The sequence below is a fragment of the Papilio polytes genome, unplaced genomic scaffold, assembly GCF_000836215.1.
Source record: "Papilio polytes unplaced genomic scaffold, Ppol_1.0 DF822845.1, whole genome shotgun sequence".
Classification (NCBI taxonomy): Eukaryota; Metazoa; Arthropoda; class Insecta; order Lepidoptera; family Papilionidae; genus Papilio; species Papilio polytes.
This window is the reverse complement of record NW_013526359.1, coordinates 490557-510618: the sequence shown is the minus strand read 5'-3', so window position 1 is coordinate 510618 and position 20062 is coordinate 490557. Positions and strand designations below refer to the sequence as shown.

The 20062-nt window shown below is 32.8% G+C and overlaps 4 protein-coding genes across 5 annotated transcripts; all 4 read left to right on the top strand.

Moving 5' to 3' along the window:
- The first annotated feature begins 214 nt into the window (after window positions 1–214).
- Window positions 215–11156, top strand: LOC106105573 (PDZ domain-containing protein GIPC1). The gene is made up of 4 exons (XM_013285969.1): window positions 215–733; window positions 9190–9420; window positions 9872–10123; window positions 10524–11156. Exons 1-4 carry the CDS (start codon window positions 494–496, stop codon window positions 10761–10763), a joined length of 963 nt encoding a protein of 320 aa, XP_013141423.1. The 5' UTR covers window positions 215–493; the 3' UTR covers window positions 10764–11156.
- Window positions 11157–12975: 1819 nt separating this feature from the next.
- Window positions 12976–17089, top strand: LOC106105588 (succinyl-CoA:3-ketoacid coenzyme A transferase 1, mitochondrial). Its single transcript, XM_013285987.1, has 9 exons — window positions 12976–13539; window positions 13682–13877; window positions 13989–14107; window positions 14233–14373; window positions 14515–14935; window positions 15435–15590; window positions 15883–16004; window positions 16351–16521; window positions 16833–17089. The coding sequence occupies exons 1-9, from the start codon at window positions 13462–13464 to the stop codon at window positions 16992–16994; spliced, it is 1566 nt and encodes a 521-aa protein (XP_013141441.1). The 5' UTR covers window positions 12976–13461; the 3' UTR covers window positions 16995–17089.
- A 332-nt stretch (window positions 17090–17421) lies between these two features.
- On the top strand, window positions 17422–19059 carry LOC106105377 (tetraspanin-6). 2 transcript variants are annotated; one of them, XM_013285668.1, is made up of 6 exons: window positions 17425–17622; window positions 17693–17819; window positions 18071–18284; window positions 18360–18487; window positions 18566–18719; window positions 18823–19059. In XM_013285668.1, exons 1-6 carry the CDS (start codon window positions 17445–17447, stop codon window positions 19000–19002), a joined length of 981 nt encoding a protein of 326 aa, XP_013141122.1. In that variant the 5' UTR covers window positions 17425–17444; the 3' UTR covers window positions 19003–19059. The 2 variants fall into 2 exon arrangements, with proteins under 2 accessions (XP_013141123.1, XP_013141122.1); XM_013285669.1 differs by lacking the exon at window positions 18360–18487 and having other exon boundaries at window positions 17422–17622; window positions 18543–18719.
- A 67-nt stretch (window positions 19060–19126) lies between these two features.
- LOC106105378 (39S ribosomal protein L20, mitochondrial) lies at window positions 19127–19876 on the top strand. The gene has a single exon (XM_013285670.1). It carries the CDS (start codon window positions 19339–19341, stop codon window positions 19813–19815), a length of 477 nt encoding a protein of 158 aa, XP_013141124.1. The 5' UTR covers window positions 19127–19338; the 3' UTR covers window positions 19816–19876.
- Window positions 19877–20062: the final 186 nt, after the last annotated feature.

Genomic DNA, 20062 nt, shown 5'->3' with positions numbered 1-20062 from the left:
GATTCTAACACTTCCTTTCCTACTTAAAAAAAGGTGAATTCAAACCCACTATCATTAAGTCAAAGCTATTTCCATGTCGCCTCAGATCATCGCTGAACTCTGGAAAGTATGCCGTTGCCGCAACGTTTTGCTGACGTTCTCGGAAAGATGTTCTGTGGGTTCTATATCGCGCTCGCTCACTCACTCGCTATGCGGGCTTCGTCATCGTAAATTCGTAATTATTCAGTCTTTTGCTGACTTCCAGTAGGTGTGGTGGTGTATGTTGGTTCGCTCGTTCCGTAATGCTTTACCTTCACACTCATAATCTTATCCAATATCGCCATTGAGCGATAAGTTATCTTATACTGTGACACAATGATAAATAAATTTACAGCACTTGCGAGTCGTGCGACTCAGTAGTGATTAAAATATTGTGTATTGGTGAATAATGAGTGCGCATTGACGTTCGCTATAAGTTTAAATTACATACTGTTAAAAGTGATTTTGCATAAAAATGTCGTTATTTAAGAAGAAGGCGCCAAAATATAACCCTCCCCCCGCGCCGACGCCAGCGGAGGACATTGATAATAATCACAGTAACGGCTTGGACAATAACAATGGTTCACAGAAGTCGCAACTGGTGTTCCACTGTCAACAAGCGCAAGGCAGCCCTCTCGGCCTCATATCTGGATTTTCTAATGTAAAGGAGCTTTATCAGAAGATAGCGGAATGTTACGACTTTCCGCCGGAAGACGTAAGACTATATTTTTGTTATGTTACTATTTCAGTGTCTGCATTAACGAATAACTTGATAATTGAGTATAACTAGCGTTAACTGACCTGTGCAGAATATATTAAAATACTTAGATTCTAGTTTAAAATAAGCATATGTGCGTAGACAATACAGGTACAGGGTTCAAATCTCGGCCAACCTGAAATCTTCAACACTCTGCAATCGTCTTTCATACAATTTCTATGTCTACTACAGTCAAATTCACTACATTATAACTACGACTAATTAAAATAACACTAATTTTAATACCCGTCCCGATCTAAATATTATGAATCATATTTTATAGTAACTACATGCATGTAGATAAAATAATGGTTTAAAACTGAGTCGTGATCCATAATAATAATTTGTTATGTAGGAACTTGTCATTGATTTTACCTTCAATGATGTTTTTTTCCCATGACGTAAATGATAAGTCGTCGGTCGTCGTTAAATCATTCGCAGCAACATTGTTGACGCCAATAGCAAATGTTGATGATTTTATTAGTTCATACTTAAAAAGCGCAGTACAAGTTTGAAACCCTTTAAGGCAAATTATCGTCAACAATTAGCGTTGGTTTCTGCTGCCGTCAAAACATTTGTAATCTCCATCATTCTTTTACGGTAGTGGTAACCCGCGGTTTTCTTGAATGAACTCTGTTAGCAGTTTAACTTTCAACTGCGTCTAAGTCATCATTGCATGCATCATTCGGAATGTGATAAAATGTTAAGGATACTATCGATTTAGCTTTAAATGTGAATAATTCCTTTCAAGGATACATTGATAAACAATAAGTTTTCCTTACTCATTTATGCGCTAATATTTCTATAATCACCGTTTAATTTGTTTCGCTTAACAATGGTTCAGTTCTAATTAATAATTATAGTCATTACTAAATTATCTTACTAATATTATAAATGTGAAAGTTTGGATGGATGGATGAATGTTTGTTAGAGTTTGTAGCCTAAAAGCCTGAAATGATTTTTTGTTTTTACTAATGCCACGCGGACGGAGTCGCGGGTGGAAGCTAGTCATAATATAATTCTTTAAGTAAACACCAGCTGGATTATAAAATACTTTCCATTACCGTCTATAAAATGATAAAAATCACCCCTGTTTACCAAAAAGCCTAATAATTGAGGGTGCAAAGGTGTTATAATAAAATAATTTGCAACACGAAACGTGTTTCAGAATCAAATTACGATTTAGAGCACGCAAACTTAACGAATTAACATTGGGTAACACTTATGAATACAGGGCCGGTTTTAGCATTACCGACGCCCTGGGCTAGATTCCCATAGCACCATCTAATTGCAATACAAAACCATACGAAAAAACGCGCTCTTACATATGCCTTTAGTGTGTCCCTGTATGTCCGGCGCCCTGGGCAGTCGCCTTACCCCTCCGGTACTGCTTATATTACCACTGGCATGACACATTCGTTCGACCAGAACTCAATGTAACACGATCATATCGCAGAAAGGAAGGACATGATACATTTATAAAATAATACAATCACCAGTAAAATAATATGTGCGTATTAATCGTATGTAGGTATAGTCTTTGCCCACTCAAATTTGTTTTTCATTTCTGTGTACAAACCCGTAATGCCATATCATGTTTAAATTTGCAATATGCTGTTTGAATTCTCATTTGTTGATAGTGCTGCGTTTATCACAAAAAAACTTTTTTTCATCCATAAAAATGAAGAAATACCTTTTACTGTCTATTAAATATCGCTTTTGAAATACTAGGAAATGCTGACTACAAAAGCTCGAATGCCCACGTAGTCGTACCGGGGATAAATAAAAAAGAGATAAACTGGTCCACGCCGTCTCTCCTCTCAATGAGGAAAAGGAAGTTGTTAGCGTTGCGTATTGTACCTGTATTAGGTCGTCGAGCCAATTCTTGTATGAAAAAACTCGGAGGTAACTAAACCCCAAAAAAAATCACATTTATATATAAAACGAAAAATAAAATAAAGCTTAAATATCCAATAACTGTAATGAAATCCGAAACCCTTCTGATACTTGCTTTCTCTTCGCGGATTATTTGTTTATTGTAGAATGGTTTTTACTTACAGGCCTAAAATTTTATGACTTACCAAATCTTGAGATTGAAAGCCGCAGAAGTTCTACTAACGACTAAAACAAAAGTGTGTTATATCAGGGTTTCTATTACAGGATAACTTTCTTTAATATTGCTTGTTAGGAAATACGAACTTAGATCGTATAAACACACTTATGCTTACATTAACCGCTGGAGCAAGGAGTACCTATTTCACCATTATTGATTATAAAACTTTCCAATAAGTGATTCTTCGTTGGCTAATAATGTTCTTAGAAGCCAATAAACTCTTACGGGATGGAAAATGTTGTTGAAATATCCATTACAGTAAATGGATTCTCATAATTGTTTACGAGATTTATTTTATAACATAAACATAGTATAGGGTATTTATGTTTCGTTTAAACGTGGGGAAAATTGATTTATGATCAAACAATAAATGTTTGATTTACCCGGCATTTACGTTTAATATTCTTAAAATACTTCGATACGCAATACGTTAGTTTATATTGTAAGTTTTTAATATAACTTTATTATACACATAATTAATTAAGTTTTAACATGATTAAATAACCTGAATTAAATATAGCGATTTAGATATTCGGTCTAAATATGACAGGGAAAAATCCATAATCCAGATCTACGGATAATTTAGAATTAATCGCACAGAAAGATAAATAAACCATTATGATTAGGTCTTATTATCTACATGTTAAACGATAGGTTCTGCAAATTACATCATACAAAGATCTAAGATAATATAAAGGGGAAAATTTACAAGACAATCGTAAGACCTGTCATGATGTATGGATCTGAATGTTGGGCAGTAAAAGGGACGGATGCAAGGAGAATATGATATACGTGACAGAAATGAGGATGTTAAGATGGATGTGTGAGGTAACACGAATGGATAAGACATGAAATGAATCCATTAGTGGAAGTTTGAGAGTAGCCCCAGAGGTAGAGAAATTAAGTAGTAAAAGGTTAGCGTGGTATAGGCATGTTATGAGGAGGGATGAATCGCTTATAACAGGGAGGACGTTAGTTATGAATGTGGAGGAGTGCACCAGTAAAAGTAGAAAACAGATGGATGGATTGTGTGCAAGGTGACATGATCAAGAAGGGAGTGATGACTGAGATGACGGTGATAGAGTTATTTGGAGGACGAAATAAGGTAGGAGAGATGATGACAAAGTACTAAGATAAAAAGCAATCAGGTATTTTTGGTTACTTCCATGTAGTAATAATCACTTTAATTGGCTTCCTTCTCGGCTTGACTCTCGTAGAAAATTAGAAGCAGGAATATGATAATGAGGTATTTAAGTAACACTTAGTGGTAAAGCAAACATCAAATTAAAACTCAAACGTCGTTAAAGCTTCACCTTAATGTTGAATTACCACCTTTAATGAAATGGTAATTACATTACCAGAAATTTAATACAAATGATGTTGAAACAGTTTAATGACTCACAAAAGGAAGCATTAGTTAAATAGATTTTTTTTTTAAATACAAGTCACCAGCGTTTATATTATACCAGACTAATGTGTATGTTTACAAAATTTTTAGATCGTCATAGCGGTTCCTTTGGATTTTATGATCAAATGATATTATCAATGTTGTAATGCGCGATAAAAATATCTATATTGTTAAAATAATCTTATCACTAGTAATAATTTAATGGATACTTCTTAACCACCGCAGAAAACTTAAGACGGCTCTTATTTTAAAATCCCTGTTTTTGCAGTGTGTGTCAAACTGATCAAGTCATTTTGCAGTATGTGTAAAATTGCTTGATTGGTTTTGCAATGCGTGTAAAAGTGCTTGACTCATTTTTCAGTGTGTGTAAAACTGATTAATTGATTTATCAATGTGTGTAAAACTGCTTAATTGATTTATCAATGTGTGTAAAACTGCTTAATTGATTTTGCAGTGTGTGTAATACTACTTAATTGATTTTTCAGTGTGTGTAAAACTGCTTGATTGGTTTAAAAGGTTTCGTCCAGTTCTTATTTATCCTCCTTTGGTTTTTAAATTATTTACTAGTTTTCAGAAGCATATGAATTCGTTTCAGTACAATATTACAATGTTGGATAGAGACACGACTTTATCACGAGTTTACTTTACCGTGCAAAGATTAGCTGACGTCGCAGTGCGCACGTTATTTTCCATTTTACTATCTAAAAATTGCAATATTAATCACTCTTAGCATATGTTAGCGTTTTCCAAGTAAAATGTCTGGCATGATATCGCACTATACAGATTTGATAATTTAATAAATGTTTTTTCCTTAACTTTCATATTATTTAGATGAATTAAGTTTTGTTTATTGTCTGCCGAAAAAAAATGATTAGCTGATAAAATATTTTTTTAGATTACAGCTTATACACAAATGGCAATATTTATAATAGTAGGAAGCAACTATACGATAATCTAGATTACAATATTAAAGCGTGGTTTAAATTGATAATTTTTTTAATTTTTTTTACATAATAATTTTATGAAAAACTTATATTTTTTTCATGTTGGATATTCTATGACTTTTCCGACAAAGATTATGTCCCTGAAACAGAATGTACAAATATTATTAACAGATGATTGTAATTTATATCTAAAGCACTCAGAATTCATTTCTATAAAATATGTAGGATATCGTATAACAAGCTAAGGATTGACATGCACTGACCACAAACTAGTTTAGTCTTCGCACCTGGCTGGCTGCGTTTATAATAACTTTCCATTTTCTGCGGGTAGTAACAGATAAACAAATGGTATTTGTAATTAAGCAAGAGTGAAGGCATAAAACTGCCACAGGTGTAATTTAATTTAAAAGTGAATCATATTATTTAATTGCTTACGCAATAAAGATTTCATAGTCTTAAGAAAACTATAAGTGTTAAAACTGTTACAACAGTGTTGACGTAAAATTGTAACGGAATAAAGTAGGACTACAGCAACAGATTATCCATACATATATAGTAGAACTAGGGCAAGGAAGTACTAGGCTCACATAAGTTTGTGTGGAGTAGATTTGGTAAGTCGTACTTTCATACAAAAGTGATTTTACGTCATATAAGATTCTTGCTTAGTTGCTAATCACCCAATACTAATCACTTTAGTGGAAATAGAAAAGACACCATTGACTCTATTTATACTGATTTGTAATCCTACATTTTAGTTTTTCAAGAATGATTTGATAAATATAAACTAAATCAATTTAAGATATTAAGTCGAGACATTATATGAGAATCAATTCAAGTTTATTTCTATACTCTACTTGTTATGAAGGGGCATAAATGAAACCAATTGAGGATGGGTAAATTGCCATTTCTTTTAACCCTGAAGAGAACTGTCTTTTACGTACATTATCTTAAAACGTTGTTAAAAATGTTATATAATATTTAGTTCGACATTTGGACGTCCTTGTATGAATATCAGTCGAGCGCGCTAAGGTCGAGACAAAATGGCACGAATACTGCAATACAGATTTGTGAAAAAACTTAACGCCTCCCTGAGCCAATCGGTATGCCGGTCAAGTTTGTTGTGTCACTTTCTAAGGCGTATTAAAATTCAAGGTACATCCATTAAAGTAGTTATTATTCCTCTTTATTTACTTTAAAGTTTAGTCACTAGTCGAGACACTATGCGGGAAAATATTGTAAGAATATTTTTACAAATTGTTAATTTGTCTTAAAATTGGAGGCAATGAAATCCTACGGTAACGAAACTCTGTGTTTTGTTTTTTGGACTAGGAAGAAGAGGGTCATATTGTACGTTTATTCACAAAATTTATGTAACGAACGAGTTATAAAGTGTCATTACGGATATACGCCTCGCTGGGTAGGCAGGAAGTGATACTGGGGCGCAGTCTCTCGTACCGCACGAGGCAAGTAATTCTGCTGACCGTACTAATGTATTACAAGATTCAAACTTTATAGTAGCTCGTTAGTTATCTGTGAATGTCTGCGCCCTAGCCCACTGATGGATGAGTAAAGCTGGTGCCCCGTCACAGCCATTCACGCCGATACTTTAAATTGTGTTCTGCGTTCCATCTTGTGCAAAATAGCGAGCGTCTATAAAGTTTGGATGGCATTATAGCATGTTTGACCTAGTCGGTATGGGGTCAAGGACCGAGAGTACGCCCATGTCTTTTATTGTCAAGTTTATATCAGATATTACAAATCCGGGGGAAACTAAAGCAAATCAACTTTATAAATTTACTTTTCGTCCCAAGTTTTGTATGTAAATAGAAGTGTTTCAACTACCATAATTATAAATACTATTGTTTTAAGCAAGATATTATGTGACAATTCCCGGTAGGGCTTGATCATTCATTAAACCACAAACCGCTACATATATCGCGTAACCACTCAGTGGCTTCGTCTGGGCTTCGCCATTGTCAATGACTGTGAAACATTTTGCCAACATAATAAAAAAAACCTAAATAAAATTTTGTTCGATGGAACAAAGTAATTATATGTCAAGGTGATATAGAGGTTGCAGACAAAGTGTGAATAAATACGACAAAATATGAACAGTTTGTATTTTCGTATTGTGGTTACCATAATTTAAACAATAATCTTGGTGTGCATTATTTTGCAGAGTATAATATAATCATTTTATGGTGGAAATTAACAATAATAACCTTGTATGAATCGAACTTACAATCTTTATTTATCCTATATTAAAGATTTAATGACACAACTGTTTTGTTTATAACTCTCATTCTTCTAAAGTACGTGGATCTTTCTATCTGCCTCAAAATGTTATTTTTTCATATGAAAAACGTAGTCACTTAAAAATGATTAAATACACGCGCTGTGCGATTGTAATATTATTTCACAGTATTGTAATAAAGGCAAGGCAAGTAAAACTCAAGGTCAATCGACGACAACGGTTCGCGGCTAAATTGATTTGAGCATTGCTTTCACTATAACAATCTGAACGAATTTCATACAGACTTGGTCAATGTGATCTTAATATAACTGGTATTTTATTTACCAACGTAATAAAAGTTATATGGTAATTTAAGGAATATTTTTATAAACTGGTAATTGTCTTTGTTTTACATTACCATGCATATTATTACCGTTATAAAATTACTTCTGACATTTAATTTGTTTGGAATACACTTTTTCCATTGGTATGTAAAAATATTCTTGCATATTACCCTTATCATTAGGTCGCCTATTCAAAGGAATTAAAATTGGCATCACCGTTAGATGCTTAGTAAATAAATGCAAATTACTTGAAAGATGCCAACATACAAAGATGGATGCTTTCTCACGACGTAACTGGTCGCAGAGAGAAAGTATTTGCACGACTGTTCACATTTGGAATATAAACTTTTGTACTATAACCATTTCAAATTTTAATGTAAAACGAAAAACTTGCAATATAAACGGCCTTTGGAAATCGGTAGTCCTATTGAAATACACCTTCGCGATGGAAAACAATGTCTTAATTGTCGATATCGATGTGTAAATTAACAAACCACGATCGTTGGCAATTGATTGGTCAAGAATCCTGTCCTTTAGATTTTTTATAACATAAGGAGACAAACGAACAAGCGGCCACCTGAATCCACCGAAATGAAAAGCGACCGCTGCCTATCAACATCCGCAATTGCAGATGCGTTGCCTACCCTTAATTGACGGAGGAAGAGACGAATATAAAGAGGAAATTTTCCCTTCCTATGCGTCTCCTGCACCGTCAAATCCATTTTTCTTCCCATCCTTTCCTATTAAGAAAAGGGTGGAACGGGAAAAGGGAGTAAAATTAGGCCTCCGGCACCACAATCATCAGACGAAACGCGGAATTGCTTCCACTTTACGCCTGTTTTCGTGGTCGTGATATTGCTGGGGGCGAGTCGGCCCATTCGTGCGAATTCGGCTCTACCACTATTAAAATAACTTGCAACTGGGTCTCAAACAGAAACAACAGAAATGCTTTTACTTTCTTTCGATAATAAATTACTGGGTAAATTGGTATTTGCTTAATTAAGTAGCCTTAGTCACGCTACGAAGACTGAACTAATTTCTTTGTATTGTTTACATTTTACTATATTACTAGCTTTGGCCTGAGACTCTGTCCGCGGTGTTTATATAACGTATATGTTCTTCCAGAATAATTCCTACATCTACGCCAAATTTCATCGTGATACGTTCAGCAATTTAGGCTACAAACTCCAAACATCCATCTAAACATTCGCATTCACAATAGTAAGATTGGTCAATTTCGGGCTAAAAGGGAGGGTGTGTCGATATAATCATATTAAAGCGTTGAGTCGTGGTCGTGACGTTAGTGATTAATGTCTTAAGTTCTACCTTTTATCGCTTACACGTGTAAAAATAATGATTTTTATGGTTTCAGATCCTATTTTGCACGCTCAATACACACAAAGTTGACATGAGGAAGCTTCTCGGAGGCCAAATAGGATTAGAGGACTTCATATTCGCACACAGAAAAGGTAGACCTAAAGAAATCGAGATAGTTAAAACTGAAGACGCTCTTGGACTAACAATAACAGATAACGGTGCTGGATATGCGTTTATCAAAAGGATAAAGGAAGGCTCCATTGTTTCGAGAATACCGCATATAGAGGTAAGATAAAATTAATCTTAATATCCACATATTCATAGTAGTTACATAATTGTTTGATTTGGATTTTTTAAAATCATACTAATATTATAAATGTGAAAGTTTAGATGGATAGGTGGATGTTTGTTAGAGTTTGTAACCTAAACGGCTGAACGGATTTCGATTAAATTCGGCATAGATGTAGAGGATAGAACACACAGGCTATACACTTTTGTTTTATTTTCAATTCACGCGCACAAAGTCGCGGGCGAAAGCTAGTGAAATGATAATTTTGGTATTTATTACAATAGTGATAATAGTGATAGTAACTCTTATAATTTTATGTAGGTCCACCTATATGTAAAAAACCAAAGTATTTTTTAAGTAGAGCGCCAGGTCATTCACCTTGTTAAGACCTACAGGAAATAAACTATTGTGAGCATTAACTTATTGTAGACGCATTGTTAATCTCCAGGTCGGCGATCACATCGAGAAGTTGGACGGAGAAAATATGATCGGCAAGAGGCATTATGAAGTCGCTAAATTATTAAAGGAAATACCAAAAGGTACCACCTTCACGATTCGTCTCGTCGAACCCTTGAAGAGCGGCTTCGGAAGCATCGGACCAAAGACAAGCGGCGCGAGATCAGGAAGAAAAACAAACTATGGTTCCGGAAAAGAAACTCTCAGATTCAAAGCGAATGGTCCAGCGACGATAGAAAACGAGGTAAAATATTTTATAGGTTATCTAAAAATAAACCATAGAGTAATGCTCACAAGCATGAATCATTGAGTGCTGGCATATTAATTCAGTAAATTAGCGATAACGCTACCAATCAGGTCAATTGTAGTTGAGCAATAGAGCTTATCTGTTATCCCAACATTTGTTCTAGTTCAGAAACGAAGAACTGATTGTTTTAAATTTAGAATTGACGCACAAACAGTGCATAACGGTTTGCTTTCTAAAAGCCTAAACAATTCAGCGGCAAAAGTTAATAATTTAATACCATTTTTAATCATTTTGTCCACATGGTTTTTAAGATAAACACACCTGTGTGCATGCAATCACGAGAATACTGCAACGAACAATAAATAACCTAAATTTTAATTATTTTTTTACTTTACAGCATGACGAGAGGTCACAGGCTGGGATAGATAAAATAAACGGTCTACTGGAATCTTTCATGGGTATAAATGATACAGAACTGGCAACACAGATGTGGGATATAGCGGAGGGTAAAACGAATTCAATGCAACTCGCCGAAGCCATAGACAACAGCGATTTACAAGAGTTTGGATTCACGGATGAATTCATCATAGAGCTGTGGGGTGTGATAACGGATGCTAGATCTGGCAGACTCACTTAAATAAGTGAAATATGCTATGGCTGTTCTTCATTATTTATTTAAAAGAAATCTAAATTTTAGCTGTATAATTTTAAATGTATATGTTTAGCTTAACAGAGGCAAACTATCTTAGGGTATATTGGTATATTGCATTTAAAACTATGTAATTTTACTTTGTAAACAATTTACTATCGATGTTCTGAATAATTCTTGATGATTTTAAAAGCAAAAACCGTTAATTTCCTTAAGGAAAAACCATTAATTATTTCTGTAAACATTCTTACCTTTTATGAAAGAATATATTCAATTAATATCGATAATTCAAGGTGTTTGCTTTTCTAGATTTGTCTATTAAAATTATAAAAAAAAAATTAAAGTACAAAATAGTATGAAATGTCAAATAAAGTTTAATTTTTTAAATTACCATATAGACCGAAACAAGGCAAAAAAATGTATGTAACAGAATTCACGTAAAAGTAGTGAAATAAATCAAACTTAAAATTGTAACGTTACGAGAATGCTTTAAAAAACATCTCACTATATTATGAAACGAAATATATTGATTTTGTTGACCAAAGTATGACCAGACTTATTTATTCTAAGATATAGTTCAAGTATGGGCGTCGCCAGCCGATCATATATGGGGTGGGGGACCAGACCAATGATTACGGGGGTTAGTTAAAATATTCTAATTGTTAAATTAAATGAGCTTCTAGTGACTGGTGGCACCTTAGTGTTTTGAATTAATTTTGTATTTATTTTACAATTTTCGACGTTCTTGAGAAAGTTTGGGGGTCTTGCCTACCCACTGCCCTCCCTTGACGATGCCCATGGCACTTAACTAAATGTTTTCGGTAAACTCTGTAGAAAGATATTTTAGGAATTGTGATTTTGTGATATTATAAATGTTTTACAAATGTACAATATGTTAAAATATTTTGCCAATTTTAGTTCAAAATTTATTAAAAAAATATTCGCAACTTTTACTATAAAAAAGTAAGCGAATAAGTTTTATGTCGGACTCTTAGCATAGTTATTCCGTTAGAAAATTGTACCCCTATGCAGACTTCAAAGATTTACGAAAAAGGCGTATTTAATTTGGAGCAAGACGCAGGAGAAGTAGCACCAACAGAGAATTATGAAAGAGCAAATTTTTTTTTTGATATCCTTATTTTGATCGCTCCTGATAAAAATATATCATTCTGTTTGTAATGAATATTACTTATTTCTTGGGAGACATAAATAGAGTACTGAAAAACAGGTACGCTCTACTTCTATGATTTCAAAAATTGTTAAAAAACGTCATTTGCTATGAAAGATGAAATGTCTTAACTAAAGTGAGATTCTATTCCAACAAGTCTTATTTTGCTACATATTTATATTTAGCCGAGTGTGTGAGATAAGTGTACTACAAATAGAGAGAGACAAAATGTTTGAGAAATGTCTAAACAAAATTAGAATAATCATTAAGAAACTTGTGCCTTGTACAGTACAGACTTTAGTATTTTATTTAAATATAAACGATCAGCTATAAAAAATATAACGGCTAAATACCATTTATTTGTAAAATTTCACAAAATAAATGTTTTTATTTCACTGCGTTGTCTGTTTTATTTTCTATTTACCAAATGATACAGTACCATGAAAAGAGTAGAATTTAGTACCTGTCATAGAATATTCGTAAAGAATCATTTGGTAAAGTGAATAAACTATAAGTTGGCGAAAAATAGTTCATGCCAACCGAGAAATAGAAGCAGCGACAATACTTTTATTTCGTCTTTACCTGTGTTAACACTAGTCCCTCTGTAAACATTCAATCTATCAAAGGAAAGCTACTTTTTTACTTATTCTCTTTAATTACGGAAATCACTTTCTTCTTATTTATTTCATAACATGAAAAGTCAATGACCTGTCAAAACAACACTATTATTAGCACATATTCTTATAAGAATTTGCTATCTCTATTTTTCCAAAGTGAATGAGAGGGATGGAAATTTCTTTTCATACAAGTGTCATCAGTGGAAACCCACTCTTATAGGGTTCACAACTCACAGCTCTTCATCCGGTTGCTGTACACTCGGCTATTCCTAGATTTAACTGACTACTAAAGAATGCTTATCTACGTTATATCATTGGTTCGAGTTTTAATTAAATGCGGCAAAACGAGAATAACAAGTTTGTTGATTGGAGAACAACAGGTTTGATCGAATTAAAAAACTTGAGAGAATAATGTTTTAAATACTTGATATAAACTACTTATTTTCTACTAGTTGTATTAATAGATTTTCTGAATGTATTACAGCAGAAAACTACAGAAACAATAATATTTGACAAAACAAATTTTAAAATAATATGAGCACGTTCTGATCGACACAGTAGGTGTATCAAATTAAATTTGTCGTATATTTACATAAATTAAAAAGCGAAATTGTAAAGCGTCATTTATGTATATTGATGACCTCGCTATGTTTGTCTGATTTGCTACATAAACAACCGATCATTCTTATCTGGTTTTTGTGATACGCGAGTTGTGCCTGTTTGTATCTTGACAATTTAAAGTGTTAACGTCATAATTATTTACATTTATTTAAAGAAACTTAAGACATACAGTTGAGAAATTTAATTTTTAAGTTTTACTGCGTCGTTTTAACTATACATAAATTAAAACTTGTATGTGTATGTAAATATTACAGTGATTCAGTGTTAAAATTTGGTTAAAATGTCTATAACGTCTAGAAGGATTATGATTCTAAAATTAAACTATATGCCAAATTTGAAGCTGTATAATGTAGCAAAGGTAAGTTATTATGATGCAGGATTTTATAAAAAATCAATTTGTTTTAATTCTTTTGTTTATAAATATAGATTTGTGTTAAATACAGTAATTCTTGATATTGTTTAATATGCTAGATTTAATATATCTTTACCGGGACTTACAGATACTGACTTGCAGTTACAGTACTACAAAAAAGAGTAATAAAATATTTCATAACATAAATGAAGCTGTAAAAGACATAAAAGATGGTTCTAAACTTTTGGTAGGTGGATTTGGACTCTGTGGTATCCCAGAGAACCTTATACAAGCAGTGAATAAAACATGTGCAAAGGATCTTACTATTGTTTCTAATAATGCAGGTATTTTTTTAAAATCTTTCATATCCTGTTGTACTTGCTAACACTACACTATCATTTAACAATATTAAATGTTAAGATAATATTTTTAATTTAATTGAAAATGTTTTCTAGGAGTTGCAGACTTTGGACTGGGAATTTTGTTAAAAGATAGACAAGTAAAGAGAATGATTGCATCATATGTCGGTGAAAATGCTGTATTTGAGAAGCAATTTTTAAGCGGAGAATTAGAGGTAAAATTCATAATTGGTATCAAACATGAATAATCCTATATATTTAATAGAATACCAAACAAAATAGATCATAACTTTGATTGATGTCATTTATATAAATTTACAAAATTATTTACATTTTCTAGGTTGAATTAACTCCACAAGGTACATTAGCAGAGAGGATCAGGGCAGGGGGTGCGGGCATACCGGCATTCTTCACACCTACTGGCTTTGGTACTCTAATCCAAGAAGGAGGAGCACCTATCAAGTATACAAAAGATGGAAAAGTAAGCAAATTTTAGTACCATATTTTATTAATAGAAGAAAATCAAAAACTATTGTATGTAACAAAATTTACAAGATTGTTATTTAACGAGTTGTTTAAAATGTTCTAAAACAATTTAATTATTATATAAATTATGTTTTAGATTGATATACCTAGTGCAGCTCGTCATGTCCAGCAATTCAATGGAAAAGATTATATCATGGAAGAAGCAATAACTGGCGACTTTGCCTTAATTAAAGCATGGAAAGCCGATAAATATGGGAACTTGATATTCAGGAAAAGCGCAAGAAATTTCAACCCAGCTATGTGTAGAGCTGCTAAAATAACAATAGCAGAAGTTGAAGAAATTGTTGATGAAATTGATCCAGATTTTGTCCATATACCAGCCATATATGTACACAGAATTATTAAAGGAGATAAATTCGAGAAGCGCATTGAAAGGAAGACTGTCACTAAACCGATTGAACAAACAGAGAAGAAACCATCTGATTTAATGAGGGAAAGGATAATTAAAAGAGCCGCTTTAGAGTTTAAACATGGCATGCATGCTAATCTTGGAATTGGTATGTTAACTTAAATAATGATAGAAATATATAAAAGTGTAAAGTATAATTGATTACAGTATAGTAGAGTTTGTGTTAATCCGTAACATTAGTAAAAAATAATTTATTATCTCTGGTTTTTCCAAAGATAATAATGTCTGGTTTACATTATACCAGTAGAGTATGACAGTGGCGTTGGTCTGTTATTGGTTGTTTTAGCTAATTCGCGCCAGTTAGTGTTTATATTATGACTTGTATGTTTGTTGATTTAGATTGCTACTGTACTATGATGCTGGCATAATGTAATCCAGGCATAAACAACTGAAAAAAATTTCATACTAGTGTTTCCACAATGGGATCCCATAGTAAGAAACAACCATTTGCATTTAAATACTCCTTTTTAGATTTAATAAGTAAATTTTAAAAGAAATATTGTGTAAGTGGAACTTAGCTTTATAATTTATTTTAATTATTTATTTTGCAGCTAATTATAAATTTAATTCTGTCTTATTTTCTTCAGGTATGCCAATGCTTGCCAGTAATTACATACCAAAAAATGTGAAAGTCCTCCTACAGTCAGAGAATGGCATCCTCGGACTTGGACCATTCCCAACAGAAGAGGCGGTGGATGCTGATCTGATTAATGCAGGGAAAGAAACTGTAACTGTACTCCCTGGTAAGTTTTCCAAGAGGTATATTCCATGTTTATATTATATATTTAATTTATATAATGTATTGAAATATTATACTGATGAGTGAAGCGTTAAGAAGTGCTTTAGTGTAGATCTCTCACATTAAATCTGATCTTTGGAGAACAACTTAACTCCAAGTACAGACTAAAACAGACATTGAAAAAAATCAATACATTATTGCTATAGTTATTATCAGACATGCCAGTCATTAAAATAATTATATTTACTTGTCGGTTAATTATCGTTTCTCTATGTTATTATTCATTACGATTGCAGGAGGTTCATTTTTCTCATCGGACGACAGTTTCGGCATGATCCGTGGCGGCCATATAGACCTGACCATACTGGGCGCTATGCAAGTCTCGCAGTATGGAGACTTGGCTAACTGGATGATACCTGTTAGTCATTTTATCACACTATTTCATGTATTAATAACTTTTTACAATGATTTGGCATGTTTTTTTTGTAAATGGATTAAAACACTTTGATACTTTTTAATATACGATATATTATTTATTATTATACTTATGGTTATTAGCAAAATGTAAATTGTTAAATCAATATGTTTGGAAATTTAGAAACACTCGAAAACTACTGGACAGTTTTTAATTTTAAAAACTATATGGCAGATATTGTATATCAAACAAAAAAGAATCGGTTCAAAAATGCGGAGGAACCGATTTAGATACAAAATAACCATCAAATTAAGGATCTTTTTTTGAAGTCGGTTAAAAAAATTTTCAGGGTAAATTGGTGAAAGGCATGGGCGGTGCGATGGACCTGGTGTCGGCGCCGCGCACTAAGGTGGTGGTGACTATGGAGCACACGGCGAAGGGCGGCGCGCACAAGATACTGGCCGAGTGCTCGCTGCCTCTCACCGGCAAGAACTGCGTTGATATGATTATTACTGAAAAGGTCAGTATACAGTTTTTTTTTTTAATAAATATTTTTGTTAATTGGGTTTTACAGCCATTTCAAATAAGCTTGGAGTCCTAGCGTGGTTCAATTCTAGTAATATTAACACTCGCAATGCCACTATTCACCTTACCAATATGGCTAATTTTAAAAATGACTTTTTTCTGATTAGTAAAATGAATTGAATTGATGAATAACATTTTAAAAAGTAAAAAGACGCTTGTTTCCGTTTTTAAATCATTGTAATGTCACCTAGCGTTACTGGCTCTATTATTTGAATGTTTTATAACCTCTAAAAAAATTAATTTCAGTGTGTGTTTGAAGTAGACAAAGAGAAGGGTCTAATTCTGACGGAGTTGGCGGAGGGTGTGACTGTAGAGGACGTGATAGTGAGCACGGGCTGCGAGTTCACAGCCGCTACCAAGATAAAGAAAATGGGTGACGTCACGAAAATTGAGGAAATTCTCGATTAGTTCGAGAAATTTCTGATGAATTAATGCAGATTTATTTAAGCTAGTCTATATTTTTTGAAATACATAATAATTCGTATTTTTGAAATGTTTATCTTTATAAGATTTTTCTCTAATTGAAATATTTCGAATTTTTATTTTATAGATTTGGAATACATATTTACTACATTTTATATTGTTATTGAGATATATAGAATAATAAATTGTATATCATATTTTGCCTATTTTTTATTGTTGTAAGTATTAAATAATATCTGTTAATAAAAAGTGTACTTCATTAATGCCGTATTTTATTTAAGACCTCAAGATTTTAAAAACCTACTTGAGATGGAAATAATAAAGATTTTGGACTTTTGTGGAAAATCATGTTCTTACAAAAAAAAAAAAATAAGTGACCTTAACTTTACAACCTCCTTTCTTTGCAAGTCTGAAATTGTCAGTTTGTTTTTATTAATGACACATCTTCAGAACCTTGATGATTTTGGTGATAAATGTTTACTCGATTTTTATACCTACTTATTGGATATTAATATGGTTGCGAATCAAAACCATCCGTTTGTTTTGTGGGGAGCTTGTTTTTTGTGGTTCATATCAATGTTGTGCATAATATGGTCTTTGCTTTTATTTTTCTGTAAGTAATTGTTATATCTCCACTAATTTAGAGCTTTTTATTGATAAAGCATTTACTTTTTTTGTTACAGTTGTAGGCAATATCCTCGTGCAGACCGGAACGGATTTGGTTAACGCGTTTGTTTTGCTGTCGGGAATAATAACGTTACCCACCAACGTGCATATTTTATATTCTATAGCATACGGCATCCGCGTCGAGTACGGTTTGATTGAATCTATTTTATACAGTAAAAACATTTTTTGCTTATCAAATGTAGGAAAATATGCAGTCTTGATGTGTTTATTAGTGAACAGTATAAGCAATTTTAAAGTGTTTCAAACTGCTTTTTTGTCTGATTTTTTTGACTAACTGCTCCTTACTCTATAATAGAATTTAAATATTAACGTAATATTTGTCTTCATTAGCTAACTCAAGATTTCTATTGATGTTTTGTTTCAATTCGTTCTAGACTCAAAAGTAAAGTTATGTGTTGTCCATTATGGTTTTGTATTATATGGATAATTGTCATAAACGCCGTTGGTATTGTCTTGTGTATAAAAGTGATACATTCGTGCGAAGAGAACACGGTAAATAGTATCGGCCATGGCATGAAATATTATAGAAGTATTCCGAAATATAAAAACTTCATTGACAATGTTCAATGGTCGTTACATTGTTGTGGGGTAAGTTAGCAGTTTAGAAACGTACATGAAATAATGCTCTCTCTCATTTTATTTTATTTATTATGGTGTTTACAGCTTAACTCTTATAAAGATTGGTTCAAACATGAGTGGTATGATAAAATTCGTGATTACGAATGGGATCCTTTCTCTAATAAACAAACTGTTAGAAGTTTGAAGGAGGCTACCGACAGTGTTCCTTTGAGGTGAATACCCTTTTTTTTAAATACATGTCACAACAGAAATTAAGATTGGTTTTAGTTACGTTCACTAACTTTTAATAGTTGCTGCAAAAGTGGTTCTTGTATATCTAACTTCCTGACGGAATTGGGGACGTATTCAATAAACACAGCTGGATGTGGCCATAAAATGTACCACATCATTAGGTGTTCGATGTGCGCACATCTATTCCTGTTCTCCTTGGTGATTCTAATAGAGGTAACTTGTGCTTTAACATGGCTAACATAAACTAACTTAACGCTATCTTATTAAGAATTAATTATTGGATAATTCTTATTGAAAATTTCTTTTTTTTTTTTAGATTCTAATGCTTAGATTTATTGCGCGGAAAGACGATAGTGATAGTTGTAAGAAACTTAAAAATAATGTACAACGTATAATGTCAGTAAATCACAATTTTGAAGCATCCAGCAGTTCATATCAAGTGAATCCAGAAGACAGCGAAGATTTAGAAATATCAAGAGAATTTGAAAAAGATTAAACCAATGTTTATTTGCTATGTAATGATAAATAGTATTATATAAATCTTAATTATATACATTTTATTTCATTTACACAAAGTATTTAATATTTATATTATCGGTTCGATTAAGGTTGAGGTTTAAATTAAATCGATTGAAATAACCGCCTGTCAGAAGTGTGGCAACATTTAGCAGATGTTGACATTGACAAATATCAAATGTAAATGGTGTTTGATTTGAGGTTGTTTTTGTGTGTATTACATTAGGTTCCGTTTAAATGTAAATAGGTTTAGTCATTTTATTTTCACAATTAGACCTAATTAAGATTTGAATTATTCGTGTCATTTAAATAAGAGATGGTGTTTTTAACTCTAACTAATTTAATTAGAGTTCGTGGGCCTGATGAAATTTGGAGAAAACGAAAGATATTCAGATTAGCTGCTGCTTATGTCGGCCGGCGAAGGAATTGTTATTCCGTTGCCGTGCGTAATGTCCATCGCGCTTTGGTCTACGCTACAAAAACACGCAAACTAAAAAAAGATGATATGAAGGAATTGTGGAATACTCGCATAACCGCGGCTTGTGAGCAGCACAATATAAGCGCGTTTACTTTGAAAGAAGGTTTAGACCGCTCTAATATTATGCTTAATCGTAAATCATTGTCGGACTTAGCAGCATGGGAGCCGCGCACATTTGAATGTCTTGCAGCTGTAGCACAAAAGAAGTTGGAACTTGATGGATTTATAGATGGAGTAGACAAGAAACATCCAACTGGAGTAAATTTGAATCTTAAAGATGTTATGTTAGAAACTTGGTTAAAAGAAAAGAAGTAGCTTTATTATGTTAGTAAATATTTTTAAGGTAGTGAAATAAAAGTTATTAGTACTAACTAAATGTTTTTTTATTTATTTATGAAGTTTTCAGTTCTTTCTTTAACTGTTTTGTTAATTCATTTTGCTGCTGAAGTAAATATAAATTCTCAATTTTTCTCCGTTGTTGTCTCTCAGTGTCTCGTATTACACCTTCATGCATTTTTTCCCTGGAAGAAAATTGTTGCTAATTTATTCTGGTTTTGAAGTC

Bases quoted from the DNA above. Each gene is read 5' to 3' on its own strand.
- LOC106105377 (XM_013285668.1), top strand. From the start codon at position 17,445: ATGACACATCTTCAGAACCTTGATGATTTTGGTGATAAATGTTTACTC. The intron at 17,820-18,070 runs GTACGGTTTGAT...AATTCGTTCTAG, and splicing joins GCATACGGCATCCGCGTCGA to ACTCAAAAGTAAAGTTATGT. The intron at 18,488-18,565 runs GTGAATACCCTT...AACTTTTAATAG, and splicing joins ACCGACAGTGTTCCTTTGAG to TTGCTGCAAAAGTGGTTCTT.
- LOC106105588 (XM_013285987.1), top strand. From the start codon at position 13,462: ATGTCTATAACGTCTAGAAGGATTATGATTCTAAAATTAAACTATATG. The intron at 14,108-14,232 runs GTAAAATTCATA...TACATTTTCTAG, and splicing joins TTTTAAGCGGAGAATTAGAG to GTTGAATTAACTCCACAAGG. The intron at 14,936-15,434 runs GTATGTTAACTT...TATTTTCTTCAG, and splicing joins GCATGCTAATCTTGGAATTG to GTATGCCAATGCTTGCCAGT.
- LOC106105378 (XM_013285670.1), top strand. From the start codon at position 19,339: ATGGTGTTTTTAACTCTAACTAATTTAATTAGAGTTCGTGGGCCTGAT.
- LOC106105573 (XM_013285969.1), top strand. From the start codon at position 494: ATGTCGTTATTTAAGAAGAAGGCGCCAAAATATAACCCTCCCCCCGCG. The intron at 734-9,189 runs GTAAGACTATAT...TTATGGTTTCAG, and splicing joins ACGACTTTCCGCCGGAAGAC to ATCCTATTTTGCACGCTCAA. The intron at 9,421-9,871 runs GTAAGATAAAAT...GTTAATCTCCAG, and splicing joins CGAGAATACCGCATATAGAG to GTCGGCGATCACATCGAGAA.